Source organism: Acipenser ruthenus, chromosome 3, assembly GCF_902713425.1.
Source record: "Acipenser ruthenus chromosome 3, fAciRut3.2 maternal haplotype, whole genome shotgun sequence".
Lineage (NCBI taxonomy): Eukaryota > Metazoa > Chordata > Actinopteri > Acipenseriformes > Acipenseridae > Acipenser > Acipenser ruthenus.
Window position 1 is genome coordinate 98402030 of NC_081191.1, and position 17618 is coordinate 98419647.

General features: G+C 38.6%; 1 protein-coding gene across 4 annotated transcripts in view; it reads left to right on the forward strand.

Annotated features, from left to right (window-relative positions):
- The window catches only part of LOC117394430 (neuropilin-1a), a 46888-nt gene extending 35935 nt beyond the window's left edge, over positions 1–10953 (forward strand). For 3 of the 4 annotated variants that reach the window (XM_033992697.3, XM_059019487.1, XM_033992699.3), the window contains 8 exons: positions 463–607; positions 1768–1872; positions 2484–2543; positions 4062–4205; positions 4581–4855; positions 6685–6781; positions 7068–7121; positions 8463–10953. In XM_033992697.3, the coding sequence (XP_033848588.3) occupies positions 463–607; positions 1768–1872; positions 2484–2543; positions 4062–4205; positions 4581–4855; positions 6685–6781; positions 7068–7121; positions 8463–8749 (1167 nt within the window). In that variant the 3' untranslated portion in view covers positions 8750–10953. The remainder of the gene's footprint in view (positions 1–462; positions 608–1767; positions 1873–2483; positions 2544–4061; positions 4206–4580; positions 4856–6684; positions 6782–7067; positions 7122–8462) is intronic. The other variant, XM_059019493.1, reaches the window with a different exon arrangement.
- The last annotated feature ends 6665 nt before the right edge of the window (positions 10954–17618 follow it).

A 17618-nucleotide genomic window follows, 5' to 3' on the forward strand; every position in this document is an offset into this window, starting at 1 on the left:
TAAACAGTCTTCAAAGCGATGTGGGAACAGATTCCTGAGTTTCTTGCATTAATTCTGCTTATATCAGTTAGATAATGATGTGTGGTGCAAATTTGCCGCCGAGGGTATCCTTTGATAATGCTTCACAAGTGATATTTTCAGAAGTTGCGTTCAAAGCATTTCGGCTCGGTCACTTTGTGCATTGCGTACTAGGTTTCGTTACCAGGAATGCCGTTTGAAACTCTATACTGACGAATGCCAATCCAATGTCAGTAACCACCATTCATCTAGTCATGCTACACCTGTTTGAGTGTGCTTTAATCTATTTTAAATGAAGAAAGAAGCCATTTCGAAACAATATGGATTATCTTAACCCACTTTCAACCCCAGGAGCCCTCTGCACTGTAAAACTATTAGCATCTGTCACTGCTAGTATTCTCGCCAATATGTCTTTCCTTTCTTCCTTCCACCGATGTTCCACAGACATTTGAAGGTAATAGCAACTACGACACCCCCGAGCTGAGAACGTTTGAGCCACTGTTGACAAGGTTCATCCGGGTTTACCCAGAACGGGCTGCATCCTCGGGGCTGGGGCTGAGAATAGAGCTCCTTGGTTGCGAGATTGAAGGTATTTCATTTTCCATCAGGCCTACTTATTTCCTTAGTGCTGAAATGGCAATTATTTAGTCACTGAAATAATGACTGAATATATATATATATATATATATATATATATGTGTGTGTGTATAAAGGTTATGTACTAAATCTTCATTGTGTCGTGAGAATTATCCCACACACACGCTATTTTTTTATATTTTGGTAGAACTAATGGGTGGTAACCTCAGGTCCCTAGTATTCCCCAGTTAGGTCATGTGTTTTTTAACATAATAGAGATCAATCAATGAGAATGTCTAGAATTCTCAGTTCTACACTAAGTAAACAATATATCGCCTACCAGTTGCCCTCATGAAGATGGAAGTTACACATGACTACACGATTGGGTTCTTCCATGCTTTCACAATTCAGTGTTGTAGTTTATGACGTCAGCTTCCCCAGTGTACAGTATCAGGCTTTTTATTCGATGCACTATTATTCTTTCATGTTAAGGATATTTCTAATTAAATTAAATAGTTAGCAAAATAAAAATAGTGTTTTTCTGAAAAAGTCATGTAATGGATGAATAGAGCTGAAGTCACACTGCTGGAACTATATCAGTTTTGCTGCCAGGCTTGTGTCTGTTAACGCAGCTCGGACAGCAGCAATATTCAAACAAACTCATTCCATGGAAATCCAGTGCAGTAGTGTGGCAGTCATATGCCTTGGCTCTGACTCCTTGCCTGATCAATGTGCAGTGTTTTGCTGTCCTTTCCACCTATGAAATGAACAAATGAGCAAAGGCTGAGTGGAGTACATTTCCATTAAGAATTTCTATACTATGATGGCCATTTTAAAATGTATTGTCCATGTGCTTCATAAAACACTTGTCCACTTATGTTTATGAATATGGCCTAGGACCACAGGTATTTCACTATAGCTTATCTCGGTATGATACGTTTCACAGGGAGTTTTAGTTACATTACTGTTAGCTTCACCATATAAATATGTGCTGTACATTGTATTTCCAATAACTCACCACAAACATGCACTTGTTTCATACTCTGCACTAAAAGATAACTTGCTTTGTTCTGAATGAAAGCGATCTCATACCGAATGCAATGTGTGTAACTCGTTGGTGGTGCTCGACTGTAGGGTGATATGTGTCTGAAGCTGTGTGTTTGTTTTTCCCAGCTCCCACTTCAGTTCCCAGCACCACGGTGATAAGCCTTATAGATGAGTGTGATGACGACCAGGCAAACTGTCACAGTGGCACAGGTGATGACTACGACTTGCCAGGTGCTAACACCACCCTCATTCCATTGCCAGCTTTCCACCCATGCCAGTTTCTTTCACGCCATTCAACCTTTCAGTGGTGCAGCAGTACTGCCCAAACACTGGAGTTTTCATCACTCGCTAACTTTTGCATCAATGGACACCCCTTATAAAAGTTTCCCATAGAAAAAGCATAGCAAAGTATAATAAAACATAGTGAAAGCATGGTAAAGCATAGGTAAGCCTTGTCAAGAATAGCGAGGTATGGTAAGCATGTTACTATACAAACCAGGGTAAACAATGGTAGATGCATATTACAATCATGGGGAAAGCATGAAAAAATACCATGCTAAAATACCATGGTCAATTTTTATAAGGGGTATCTAGCTTTTTTGTTTAGTTTCCATTGAATGCTACTTTATTTACAGCTTATCCCTTAAATAATGTGGAATGTGGAACATTTTGTGTAAGAATAAAAAGGACGACCGGAAACCAACTAAGCCCTTTTAGTTTTAGTAGGACATATTTGATGCTGGAGCTAAAAGCTTTGTTAAACATACAGTAACTTTTGTTGGTAACCATGCCTATGTTAGTTGTCCAGTAGATATCTAACCCAGTTCCTATTCTTTGGCTAGGTGGTGGAGCTGTGCAGATCACAGATGAGCCGACAGATGGGGATACCTCATCACTTCCAGGTGAGAAAGATGTTCAAGCAGCTGGATTGGAAACACAGCCTGATTTGGAACAGTGCGATTTGCCCAGTCATTCTGACACTGGGTTTGAATGAATAAATGCAAGATGAATTCCAAAATGAGATCCTGAAAAAAAAAAAAAAAAACTTACCCAGTATAATAACGTTTAATACAAAATAATAATCGACACTATATCTTTGATGTACTGTGCAAGGTGTGAAATTGAATCTAGTAATTATCTTTTTTTACCCCTCTGCTATACATTTCTGTTCCTATTTTGTTCATATTATATCTATTAAATACATCATACCTAAAAACAAGAGAAGCCACCATTCATTTAATGCATCAAAGAGAGATTAAAAAAAAAACATAAGACGGTAAAGAACAGATTGCCAATATTTCTCCAGCAACGTTTTATCTCATATGAGCTTTTTAATAGGTTCCATACTGTTGGAAGTGCGAATGACTGATAAATTAAAACAAGAAAGAAAATGATTTGCTGTCAGCACAGGGCAAGAAAGCACAACTGTGTCGTGCGAGATACCAGAGCGGGCCGAGGCAGGGCCCTGTGCTTTTATTGCTTCAATAGCAAATAAAGCTGCTTAGTCAATTCCTGTTTTTGTGAAGCATGCAATGGCTGCCATATAGGAGTCTCCAGGGAACCAGCTCTGTGGAATGTGTGCCCATTACATGAACACATCCTGCTTTAAAGTGTACAGCTCCCCTCATTAAAAATGACCCCCTTTTTATGGTTTTCTTAGAATACTGAGCTCTGAACATGTTATAGCATTCTCTCAGTTTTAGCAATAACCTTGTTTAATTAGCCATCTCCAATTAGGATTTAGGGGTTTATTTGTTTACACAGATTAATGAATTAATGTGTTACGGGTTTTAGCTCTGTAAGGAATTTAATTTCTGCTCCTGCCCACCCCTTTTCTTGTGAACATTTTTTTTTTTTGTCTTTGTTTGCTGTTGCAGTCAGACTTCTTTTAATTTAAGCTTTTGAAAGCTTTTTGCTGCCATCTTGTGTTCAAGTCTCAGTTCTACAGCATTAATGGCTTCAGCAGTTCTGTAGTTCAGTCAGCCATGGATAGCATATTGGACAGTCTAATTGTGTTTTCCACTTGTATCTTTCCATATCTTAAATTCAGCTTCTACCTAGTCTTTTTCAATACAAGGGACCTGCCTGCTTTTCTGTATGTTATTGAATTCAAAAGTACTCTATTTGTCTTCAATCTTTTATTTTTATTTTTCATATCCTATTTTCTTAATGGACCAATCACTCTCCCTCAAAAGTTGATCTAATAATATCAAATCAGGTTTACTGTCAATAGTAACTGGACTCTAGCAGCAGACAAATAGCAGTGGATGATAAAAATGACTGTATTGATTTTAAGCAGTGGAAATAGTGCAGTTCTTTTTTAATTGTTCTCAATATGGGGTGGGGTGATTTTCCCAACCATTCTGAAGCAGTCTTAACAGTTCACGTTAACTGACTGTGCCTCTATCTTCCCCCCTTAGACACGAACATGCATTGGTTCAACTGTGACTTTGGCTGGGGTGCAGACCAGACTATGTGCGGCTGGCAGCAGGAAGGGGAGTGGAGGCTGCAGTCAAGCGGGAAACCAACCAGCAACACTGGGCCAAATCAGGACCATACAGGAGGTGAGAGACACCAGGACTCCCACAGGTTTTATATGAAGTCTAAAGCAAGCTTGAGCCTGAGCTCCTCATTCCAACAGCAAAACTTATTTTAAAGTGAAATAAAGATTGTAGACCAGGGGTGTGCAATCCCAGTCCTGAAGGGCCATTCCACTCCAGGTTTAACAAGTACAATGGGTCTGGATGGAGGTTTCATTGCTTCAAATAAACAATTTAGAACAGGGTCGGCACAAAGACCAGGACTGGAAAGGCCAACTTTGGCCAACCCTGTTGTAGACGGATAGTTACTCTTTATATACCAGGTTTGTATATATGGGGATGTATTAATATGAATTATTATTACTATGTTGTAACATCTGGCTCATGTTTGAAATGCAGACGGCGGTAGCTTCGTCTCCACTCTGGCGAATGGGAAGCCAGAGAATGAAGTGGCACGGCTGCTGAGCCCCACCGTGCTTCCCCAGAGCTCCGATCTCTGCATGTCCTTCTGGTATCACATGTTCGGCTCTCACATCGGCCGCCTGAGGATCAAACAGAGGAAGCAAACCGCAGAAGGCCCGGTGGAAATCATTCTGTGGACCGTCAGCGGGCATCAGGGCAGCCGCTGGCGAGAGGGCCGGCTTGTGATTCCTCAGAGCCCACACACTTACCAGGTACCGTCCAAGTGGAAGAAGCGTACAAGATTACCATAACATGATGTGTGTGTGTGTAACAGGGCGGAGGCTGGGCATGAACCAGCGACCCCGCGCACCAGACGTGAGCGTCTAAACCACAATGTAAAAGAGCTAGGCTCGTTTGCGTTCATGGTTTTAGAGCTTTTAACCTCATCTCAACCCACCAACAGCGGACAATAAACCATCCTGACAAATATGTAGTATTGTCCTTCTGAGGGACATACAGTACAGTAATGTACAGTACATCCCCAGGTCACTGACTTTGACAAATGTCTGACTGATGTATGGTTCCTGCAGGGCCTTTATTACATGTTTGTTGGTTTCTGTGGTTTATTTTGGAGTTTTACATCCCTTTTCAATTAAAACCAATTTGCTGGCAAAATAAATAAGAGTCATGTGGTTGAGTCAGAACAAAAGCGACTGCTTCCCCTAAGGTTTTGACACGACGCACGTATTGTATATAAGTTTAATATATTTTATTGCCCTTTTTAAAAAAAAGCTGCAGTATCCCTTTCTTTGGTTTTGTGTGTATAGTGGGAAATACAACCAGACAAGTGCTTTGCTGACAATCTGCTGTAATGTGATTAGCGGTCTAGATAAGGTGGGGGACGGGGAGGGGATGCTGTGCATCTCTGATTGGTGTAGTCCAAGGCTGGTTTCTTGCAGCCATGTTATTAAAGGCATGCAGATGTATATCACTTCCCTGAAGCCTTTGAAGCATGCATCCTCTTTCACAGCAACGCCTTCATCCCATACGGGGAATAAAAGTGAAGCATCTTTGGAGGAATTGGGTAGACAAAGCAGGGCAATAGCAGTACCCTCGTTCTTTCCCAACAAGTACGATGGATCCAATCTACAAATCACAATGCCAAGCAGATCAGGCTTTGGTTTCATGTTTTACATGAAGGATAGTCTCGACCTCAGAATGCCCACATGATCCAGACCAGCTTCAAGTTTAAAATCATTCAGAACGATCACAGTGAAGAAAGGCACGCTAAAGGCTAAAAAAGGGATATGCATTTCCATGACATTCAGCAGGATAACACAATGTAAAGGCACTTCAGTTAAGTAAGTGTGCAGTGCATGTTACAGGATGTAACCACACAGGTCACACGGAGCCCTTGTGTGTCAGATGGGTTCCATTGTTAAATAGAAGCTAATGCATTTGGTTGTATTTTCAGTGGTAAAAATGGTGAGAAATGTGTGGGTGCTTTGCTTGGGGAAAACAGACATGTATGATTTAAAAATATGACCACATTAAAACTTTAGCAGCAAAAGACATTAGTAAACACATTTTTTTTTAGCAGGAAAGGCATAGGACTGCAAAACTGGTTTCAAACTAGCTCTCATAATAGGACATTCATAGCTGTGAGGGTAATAGAAATAAGTAAGGTTTTGAACTGTGAAGCTAGGCTCTTTTGCATTCATGGTTTTAGAGCTTTTAACCTCATCTCAACCCAACGACAGGGGAGAGGACAGACTCAGTAACAACAGTGTATCACACAACACTGCCCGTTACATGTAGGCAGCAGTTTTATTTTTGTTTTTTTGTATTTTTTTAAAGGGTGGCTTATTTAGCAATGTGAGATTACTAGAAAAGGGGTATGCAATATGATATAAGAATTAAGAAAAGACCACAAAATTCCTGTCCCTTTACCAGGAACCACAAACTATACATAGATATGAAAGTGCAAAAGCCTTTTAAATCAGTAAACCCTTTCATGTAGATGCTGTATTTTACTCTGGTACAATCTGTAGATGTTTTCTCTTTTTTTTGGTAATAATAACTAACAGTGATATTTGAACAGGTTGTGATGGAAGCAGTAATTGAAAACAGCAGCTGGGGAGACATTGCGCTGGATGATGTGAACATATTGGATGACATGCACATGGGAGATTGCAGGGGTAAGTCGATGGCATGCAGCAGAGGCTCAATTACATTACATTCAAAGAGTTGATTGGTTGGGTATTCCCTCTTTACCAGAAAAGGCTTTTTTTTAATACCCCAGTTTATTAAAAAAAACGTGAAGGTGCAAAGAAAATCTGTTTTCACATTGATTGTGTTTATTTATATTCATATCAGTTATTCATACAGAGTGAAGACGTAGTCTGTTTGACTGCAAGTTATTTATTGTATTACTGTTGTTGAAATATTTCCCTACTTGACAATTTGTAATGGTTTCTGTTTTAGATCCAGAAATTCCAACAGAATACCCAGACGCTGTAACCTCCATTGATGATATCGGTACGATATTCCATTCCATTATTTGCAGTATTTGAGTGGTGAAATTAATAATAATAATAATAATAATAATAATAATAATAATAATAATAATAATAATAATAATAATAATGCCTTCTGCAGTTTGTACATTCTGTCTTTAAAAAGCTATTTATTTTTTCTTTTTAATTTTTAAAATTGCTTAAGTTTCAATTTATGGCATTTCTGTACCACCCCCACCCCCTCTATACACAACATTGGATTTACAGTAAAGTGGGTCCCTTGGCAGCTTGGACAAAAGAATCGAGTGTACACAGCACAACTGAAGCAATATGATATCATAAAAATACAAATAAAATACTATTTACTACTCCCAACAGTATTGTAATTGACGTTTAAAAATGTTTCTGTTACACACACAGCACCACAGGGGACAGTCATGCCAGAGAGCTCCAGACTTAGAGCAGTCCTATAAGCAGCACTGCTGAGCTGCTGTAAGAAACGGGTTAGCTTCTAAATGTAGTGCTCCTTACTGCAGTGTGGGGCGAATGTACTCAAGATTGAATGTAATAAATCCACCGACATTATTGTGTTTGATTCCTTAGAAAAGTTCACCACTTTTTGCATTTTCCCCATGCCTTTCCTATGGTTATACAGTACTATGCGTTTACTATAGTTAACCCTGGTTTGTCATGTTTATCAATGTGCTTTACCATACCACACTGTTCTTTACAATGCTTGCCTATGCTTTACCATGCTTTTACTGTGGGAAACTTTTATAAGGGAGATATCTACCAGAAATAGCTGCAAACTAATAGGAGGCTGTGTGGTCCAGTGGTTAAAGAAAAAGGGCTTGTAACCAGGAGGTCCCCCGTTCAAATTCCACCTCAGCCACTGACTCATTGTGTGACCCTGAGCAAGTCACTTAACCTCCTTGTGCTCTGTCTTTCGGGTGAAACGTAGTTGTAAGTGACTCTGCAGCTGATGCATAGTTCACACACCCTAGTCTTTGTAAGTCGCCTTGGATAAAGGCGTCTGCTAAATAAACAAATAATAATAATAAACAAGATGGCATCCAAAATTCACATATAGACTCAGTGACAAAAAACTCTGGTATATTGCTGCATTACACTCAGTCAGGTCACATGGTATTTTAAAACTGTATTATTATTATTATTATTATTATTATTATTATTATTATTATTATTATTATTATTGTAGATATTGTGAAAAATTCACCATACTGTAAACACAGTAGTAGCTTGGTAACCATTGTGGATTGAGAGCAGAAGTTTGAAAACTCCCAGGAGACAAACTGTATTTTTCATTGTCATTAAGATTTTTTTTCTCCTATTTTCATTTTAGACCTTACACCAGAGTATGAGTATCCTGACAACAGCAGTGAAAATGAAGAGATCCAAGGGAACATGCTGAAAACCCTGGACCCCATTCTCATTACTATCATCGCCATGAGCGCTCTAGGGGTCTTTCTCGGGGCCATCTGCGGAGTCGTCCTTTACTGTGCCTGTTCCCATGGTGGAATGGCAGAAAGGAACTTGTCAGCTTTGGAAAACTATAATTTTGAACTTGTAGATGGAGTCAAACTCAAAAAAGACAAACTCAACTCACAGAATTCATATTCAGAGGCATGAGAGAAGACATTTTCACAAATGAGCCCCAGGATTGAAATAAGGCGGATGGGAACTGCTTTTATCTTTCAAGAAGAAAGAGGATTGTAGGGACTGTGACTGAGCCAAGCTTTTCTCAGGAGCTGCAGTGAAAGAATCCTACAAAACAGGGACACTGTGTATAGAATTGAAAGATGTACAGCCAGATTATTATTAATATTATTATTATTATTATTTGTATTATTATTCATTTTTTCATTTTCATTTTTAATAATCATATGCTGGTGTTGAAACCAATTAAGACAATGTTACAAGTATTTATCATTTTCTTGAAGGAGATGTTTTATTTTATATATATTTTTTTTTAATTAAAAAATGTAAAATACCAAAATGAACCATCCTGACAAATATGTAGTATTGCCCTTCTGAGGGACATACAGTACAGTAATGTACAGTACATCCCCAGGTCACTGACTTTGACAAGTGTCTGACTGATGTATGGTTCCTGCAGGGCCTTTATTACATGTTTGTTGGTTTCTGTAGTTTATTTTGGAGTTTTACATCCCTTTTCAATTAAAACCAATTTGCTGGCAAAATAAATAAGAGTCGTGTGGTTGAGTCAGAACAAAAGCGACTGCTTCCCCTAAGGTTGTGACATGACACACGTATTGTATATAAGTTTAATATATTTTATTGCCCTTTTTAAAAAAAAGCTGCAGTATCCCTTTCTTTGGTTTTGTGTGTATAGTGGGAAATACAACCAGACAAGTGCTTTGCTGACAATCTGCTGTAATGTGATTAGCGGTCTAGATAAGGTGGGGGACAGGGAGGGGATGCTGTGCATCTCTGATTGGTGTAGTCCAAGGCTGGTTTCTTGCAGCCATGTTATTAAAGGCGTGCAGACGTATATCACTTCCCTGAAGCCTTTGAAGCATGCATCCTCTTTCACAGCAACGCCTTTACCCCATACAGGGAATATAAGTGAAGCATCTTTGGAGGAATTGGGTAGAGACAAAGCAGAGCAATAGCAGTACCTTCACTCTTTCCCAACAAGTACGATGGATCCAATCTACAAATCACAATGCCTAGCAGATCAGGCTTTGGTTTCATGTTTTACATGAAGGATAGTCTCAACCACAGCTTGCCCACATGATCCAGACCAGCTTCAAGTTTAAAATCATTCTGAATGATCATAGTGAAGAAAGGCACGCTAAAGGCTAAAAAAAGGGATATGCATTTCCATGACATTCAGCAGGATAACACAATGTAAAGGCACTTCAGTTAAGTAAGTGTGCAGTGCATGTTACAGGATGTAACCACACAGGTCACACGGAGCCCTTGTGTGTCAGATGGGTGCCATTGTTAAATAGAAGCTCATGCATTTGGTTGTATTTTCAGTGGTAAAAATGGTGAGAAATGTGTGGGTGCTTTGCTTGGGGAAAACAGACATGTATGATTTAAAAATATGACCACATTAAAACTTTAGCAGCAAAAGACATTAGTAAACGCATTTTTTTTTTAGCAGGAAAGGCATAGGACTGCAAAACTGGTTTCAAACTAGCTCTCATAATAGGACATTCATAGCTGTGAGGGTAATAGAAATAAGTAAGGTTTTGAACTGTGAAGCACAGCTTTACACATGTTTCATGTTTTATTTTCTGTTGAGAAGATACAGTATACTGCGATACAGCTGGCTAATCTTTTTTATTAAATGTTTCGCTCATGTGAAATGTAGAAAAACACAAAGGATACTGTAGCTTTAGATAAAAAAAAAACAATCTTGCACTGATAAATATATTTAAGAAGTTTATGTGTTTATAAGGTTATTGATTTGTAAAAACAGTGTTACAAAATTTTCTTTTTACATGGTTTCAGATTATGTGACATAATTTTGAAATGTAAAATAAATAAGATGTTTTCATTATTGAAAAAAAAGGTATACAAATTTCCTATAGTGACATGTTTCCATTTAACTAGTACATTATTGCTTCGTGTTTTGTACTGTCATAAAACTTTTGTGCAGATTTTTTTACCAAAACTTTATTTTCAATACTGCTTCTGTAAGTTGCTGTTGTAGAGAAGAACAGCAAGGCCTTAACTTTATCTAATGTTTGTATCTTACACATGGGACAGCCTCGAGAACTCACATGTAGCTGTTGTTATTATTTACTCTGAACCATGACTACTGCATTCCAAAGATATCACTGAAATAAATGTTTTGTTAAGAAGCTGCTTTTTTGAAGTTCTTTTTTTTATTTAAACGTTTTAAGAGAGGGGTGTCCACATTGGGTTAAAGACCTTGCCTGAAGGAACATGTCACCTACTGTATACTGTGTGTCACTTCTGAAAGACACTGCAATGTGAAATCCAGAAGAACGACTGTAGTGAAGAGGACTAGGTGTTGTAGTATGCATCAGTCATACACCACTGGAGGCCTGGGCTTCAATACAGTTATGATCATAACAAGTGGAAAGAGTTTGGTGGTTTCAGTGTGATCCTCAGTGCACCAGACCAGTCCACATCATAAAACATCCACACAATTCAGGACTGAAGAGCGGTGAGGATTAGAGTAAGAAATGATCATTTTGCAAATTGAAAAACACAAACTAATGAACTTCCTATTGAACTTGCACATGAGGATTAAAAATCAAGTAACTATTTGCTGTTGTACCCTCGTGAAGTGATTATGAGTTATTATATTTTTTTCTTTCATAAGTCATGTACTGAATCAATGTGTGGTCTTTGTTTTCGAACATACTTCTTTTGTTCTGCGTTCTGGCATCAGCACGTGGCTCAAGACAACAAATCGTTTGAGATATTTATCAGTCATTACTTTACTAGAAAGACTTGTACAACGCAACTAAATCATTAACGCAATGATTATTATTTGTTTATTTAGCAGACGCCTTTATCCAAGGCGACTTACAGAGACTAGGGTGTGTGAACTATACATCAGCTGCAGAGTCACTTAAAACTACGTCTCACCCGAAAGACGGAGCACAAGGAGGTTAAGTGACTTGCTCAGGGTCACACAATGAGTCAGTGGCTGAGGTGGGATTTGAACTGGGGACCTCCTGGTTACAAGTCCTTTTGTTTAACCACTGGACCACACAGCCTCCTAATGATAAATACTGTAACATTCACAGGCCAGTGCTGTTATGTTCTGGCTATGGCCTAGGAAGAAGTTCATCCACAATCTGTTCCAGTAGTGCTTCACACAGCGCTGTCTGTTACACTGTCAGCTCTTCTCTCGTCTGCTTTAGCTGTTGCTCCCACTCTATTGTTTGGTAATGCTCAATAGAAGGTTGATCTATTTATCTTTTTTTTCCCATTACTTTCTGAATCTTCACATTTCTCACCCACAGAGAATATATACTGTATGTGGTCTATTACACATAATGGGTCGTGAATTCCAATCGCCTGTTTTGCTGTACCCAATGTACACTTAACTCACTTTACAAGCTCCAGTTTTTTAAACAGCTGTTTTTCTAGGCAGTCTTATGGTTAAGGTGTACAGTTTAGATCTACAAATCTCATAGGCTCAGTGATTTCAAGATAAAAGAGTAATATTGGGAATCATTGCAATTCAAACAAAACAGTCCCTGGACAATGCTAAGATTGTTTCAACTGGAGGCTACTCTGTCTATTGAATCATGAATCACATTCTCTCTAAACAGAGTAACAGCATCTGAAAAGGAAGTTAGCTTGAGCATCATTTAAATGCGCCATTACTGCTACTGCTAGTGTGTTTGTTCATCTTTATTGAGAATAGTCTGTATGTCTATTCTGTTTTTTTACTGGTACAAAACTACTTGGTTCAAATTTAGATGCTACCAGTGGTTAGATTAGAAGATAAGTTGCGCCCTATAGCCTGGAGATCGCCGGTTCAAGTCCAGGCTATTCCACTGCCGCCCGGGTGGGGAGGGCTTAGGTTGGCCAGGGTGTCCTCAGCTCACCGCGCACCAGCGACACCCGTGGACTGTCCGGGCGCCTGCGGGCCTGTCTGCAAGTTGCCCAGAGCTGCGTGGTCCTCTAGCTCTGAGGTGGCTGCATGCAGGCCTGCAGAGTGAAAAGAAGCGGACGGCTGACGGCACACGTCTTCATATTTCCCGAGTCAGCGCGGGGGTGGCAGCGGTGAGCCGGGTTGAAATAAAAAAAATAATTGGGCTTTCCAAATTGGGGAGAAAATGAGAAAAAATAATTGGCGATTCCAAGTTAAAAAAAAAGTTAAGGGTTTAATGGGAAATATAATTAGAAAATCCCCTAGTCTGCAATGTATGTAAATGTATGTAAATGTATGTAAATGTATGTAAATGTATGTGGTCATAGCCAAGCTCAACCAAGAAATTCTTTAGACAACTCCTTATGATGCAATCAGTTTTTGAAATTAAACTAGGATGCAAGGCAGCGCTTGGCCACAGGAGGGCACTGCTGAATCTGTGTTGCTTGGAAACTGAATGATTGAAAGTTGAAGTGGATGTAATTTCATCTTGGTAGAGTAAGTGCTGTTTCTTGAGCTGATAGATCAACATTTCCTTCCATGGCATGCGTCAGTAAATGGTCAAGCAAGTAAAATATAAAAGCTGCCGTATAGCAAGGTAGTTTTGTGATGTGAAGGTTTACTGCATTACCCACAACTAAAGCACATTATTAATTTATTTGTTTGATGTTTTTTTTTGGTACCACTTTATATGAAGTGTCTCTAATTACTGTGTATTTATATAGTAATTACTTAGTAAATACATGTGCACTTACATATAATTACAATGTTATTATGTATAGTTACAATGTACTTAATGTGTAACTCTTTTTGCAGGATATATGAAAGTAGACAATTGTATCAGAAAAGAGTTAGGGTTAGGGTTAGGGTTAAGGTTAGTGTTAGGTTTGAGTTAGGGTTAGGTTTACAGTTATATTGTGCAAAAGAATGTACACATTACGTACATTGTAACGTAAGTACACATGTATTTACTAAGTAACTACTGTGTAAATACACAGTAATTGGAGACACAATGTAAAATGTTACCTTTTTTAATTATTGTAAATGTATGTAAGTGATTATCTTTTGTGTATATAGTAATTAGGGTTACCAGACATCACAGGAAAACTGTGATTGTCCCAGATTTCATTTTTTGTCAGAAACAGTAAAATCATTTGTCACAGTTTTGCTATTTTGTATATAGCAGTGTGCTCAGCAAGTTGACAGCACAGTAATTTATCATACAAAACTAAAATAAAGAAACATATGCATCACTTGTTTAATATTTCTGATTCTGTGTTTAATAATTCTGATTCTCTTAACTTCCTGGATCATGTATAGTTTCTGTTTTGTTTGTTTTTTTTCTTGGAAGTGCCACCAGCCAAGTTAACATTTTAAAGTAGGCCCTGTTGTGTTGCAGTTATTTATATAACTGATAAAAAAATAAAATAAATTGAACTGCTTCAGAGGTGCTGCAGCTTCAATGAATTGAAGAAGAAAAGGTCCTGGTTTTTCACTGTATTCCGTGTCTGCTTTTTATTATCTGCACTGTTTTTTTTTGTTTTGTTTCTTTTTGGGAGGGGGTGGGGGGGTCACGTTTGAACTGTGTTATCGTGATATTATTCACATGTGTGAAGTGTTTTTCTCAGACAAGCTGTGAGGCTTGTTAATTGCATTGAACTGCTGCATTTTCTACTGGCAGCAGAATGAGAAGGTTTTATCAAGAATAAAAAACAAGCTTGTTAATTATATCTCAGAGGAAGACCGAGCCACTTCGTTTTTTAAGGAGTAGCCACTTCCTGCAAAAAACACACTCTGATGCCAGTGCCCTCTGAGAGGAAACTCACTTGTACATTTATTTTGATTGAAAAATAAATAAGTGCTTACAGAACCACAATGAATATGTATTTGTCAAAGTTATTTAGTAGAGTCCTTGAGAAGTTAATTTTTTTAGCAATCAGCACTTCTCAGGACTGCTAGCAATGTGTTTAATAGAGTATTTGCTGGTAACATTGCACATGAAGTGTCTCTAATTACTGTGTCTTAACAGAGTAGATACTTAGTAAATACATGTGTACTTACACATCATTACAGTGCTATTATGCATGGCTACAATGTACTTAATGTGGAAATCTTTTTGTATGATATAACCCTAAACTTAACCCTTTTCTGATACAATTGTGTACTTGCATATATTGTGCAGAATGATTTACACATTAAGTGCATTGTAACTATGCATAATAACATTACAATTATGTGTAAATACTCACGTATTTACCAAGTAATTACTATGTAAATACACAGTAATTAGAGACTATGTAACGAGTTACCTATCTGTGTATACTTTATTATAGTTTGGTAGAAGATACCAGAGTTCTACTGTGGTGTGTTAATGGTAGACATACGTCACCAGAGAGAGGTGCTTATCATTCAAGGCCAACACCCCTGTGTTATGGAGGGATTCGTTACCTACTATTGACAGCTAAAGTAAACACTGCAACAACAAGTGGTTTCAACAAAATAACACAGGAACTGCACAATATTGATATATGTTTGTGGACCAGTTGCAACTACCAGGGGAGGGCAGTGAAACAAATATTGCCACCAGAAGTATCAACAGCATTACCTTGTACAGTAAAAACTTGATTACACGGTGTAACAAATTATTTTTTTTTTGGTTCCTGGGTAGTAAGTGTTATTTCCTAATTGCTTATGCCTCAAAAGTATAGAAAATGGCTATTATTCCCCACAAACTTTGCTTTTGTGACCAGGACAGTGATATTTTGAAATTTACCTATTTTCCAGAACATTCCAGATAGATTCAGTGCTGAGTAAACTAGTAGTAACTTCTAGAACTTTCTAGAACTTTCCAGTAATATAAATAGTAGTATAAATACAGGGGCCTTAAGCCCACCAGTTCAGTTTAGTTCCAGCTGCTTTTTCCAGCTTCTTCACCCGTCAAGATGGGCTCTGCTTCTGCCACAATGTGACCAGTCTGTTGAGGCAATCGGAATCGCCTGTAACCAGAATGAGTGGCGCCTCTTTATTGACAGCTCATCCAGGAGCCTCAAAGCCGTGCTGCTCCATAATGGTAACAAGTACCCGTCTCTTCCCCTGGCTCACTCGGTGCACCTCAAAGAAGATTACAACAGCATCAAGACCTTGCTGGACGCCTTGAAGTATGATGAGTACGGCTGGGAGGTCATAGGAGACTTCAAAATGGTGGCATTCCTGATGGGTCTCCAAGGCGGTTTTACCAAGTTTCCCTGCTATCTTTGCCTTTGGGACAGCAGGGACACCAAGGCGCACTACCACAGGCGGGACTGGCCACAGCGGACCGAGTTCTCTGTGGGGAGGAACAACGTCAAGTGGGAGCCACTGGTGGACCCCCGGAAGGTGCTGGTGCCACCACTGCACATCAAATTGGGCCTTATGAAACAATTTGTCAGAGCTCTAGATAAGGAGTCGGCAGCCTTCAAGTACCTTCAAGACTTCTTCCCTAAGCTGTCTGAGGCAAAGGTCAAAGCCGGTGTCTTCGTCGGACCACAGATAAAGAAGATCCTGGAGTGCAATGAATTCCCCAAGAAGCTCACTAGTAAGGAGAAAGCGGCTTGGAACAGCTTTGTCGCAGTGGTTCGGGGCTTCCTGGGCAATCACAAGGCCGAAAACTATGTGGAACTGGTTGAGACTCTGGTGAAGAACTACGGCACAATGGGCTGTAGGATGTCCCTCAAAGTCCATATCCTTGATGCTCATCTTGATAAATTCAAGGAGAACATGGGAGCGTACTCGGAGGAGCAAGGCGAGCACTTCCACCAGGATATACTGGACTTTGAACGCCGCTACCAAGGACAGTATAACGAAAACATGATGGGAGACTACATTTGGGGGCTGATTCGTGAAAGTGATTTACAGTATAATCGTAAATCTCGAAAAACTACTCACTTCTAAATCTTTTGTAGTCATTTTTGTATTACTTTAGTATAAATACATGTTAATTTGGATTCATATGTTGTTTTTTTCTGACTTTATATGAACGAAAAGACACAAATTCGCCCGTTTTCTCATTGGAAATAGGTAAATTTCAAAATATCACTGTCCTGGTCACAAAAGCAAAGTTTGTGGGGAATAATAGCCATTTTCTATACTTTTGAGGCATAAGCAATTAGGAAATAACACTTACTACCCAGGAACAAAAATTGTGTTACATAGTGTTATCCAAATTTAGTACTGGATTTTATATAATTTAAGGTATTGTAATTATTATTGGAGATTTCTTGATTATTTTACTGTTATAATTCAATTCTCCAAAGTAATAGGTTTTACAAACACCTATAACAATAACAATACTACAATAACCAGTGCCTCTAAAAGTACCATAGTGTTACCAAAATTGTGTGTGAAGTGTGTTTATTTAAGAAGAACTAGGTTTGCCACCTCTGAGGTACAAAAAACCAGGACATCTGAGTAGAAGGGGGGGTGGTGAAAAGTTAAAATTCTCTAGAAATCCTACAGTCATCCAATAAGTAGTATTGATAATACTACAATAGAATTGACAGCCAATTAATTTAGCAGTAATATTATCTTGATTTATTTACCAAATACATGTCGTTTGTATTGGTGGTTGAATTGCAACTGCAAGACAGTGAGAGGAGAGATGGGGTGTGGAGTACAAACAGGAAAATGAAACAGAATGATAGGGCTAGTTTAGGCTAATGGCCTTTTCCTGCTATTACGTTTTGTTCTCATGTTGGTTATTATCACAGTGTTGCAAAAAAAAATCACATACACTGAGCAGTTTCATTCCAGGGTTAAAGGGTTTCAAATAAACCAATGATAATAACCTGATATTATCTCATATAATATATGCTTTCCCTTCGTATATCTCAGTACTCAGTTTCATGTACTATGCAG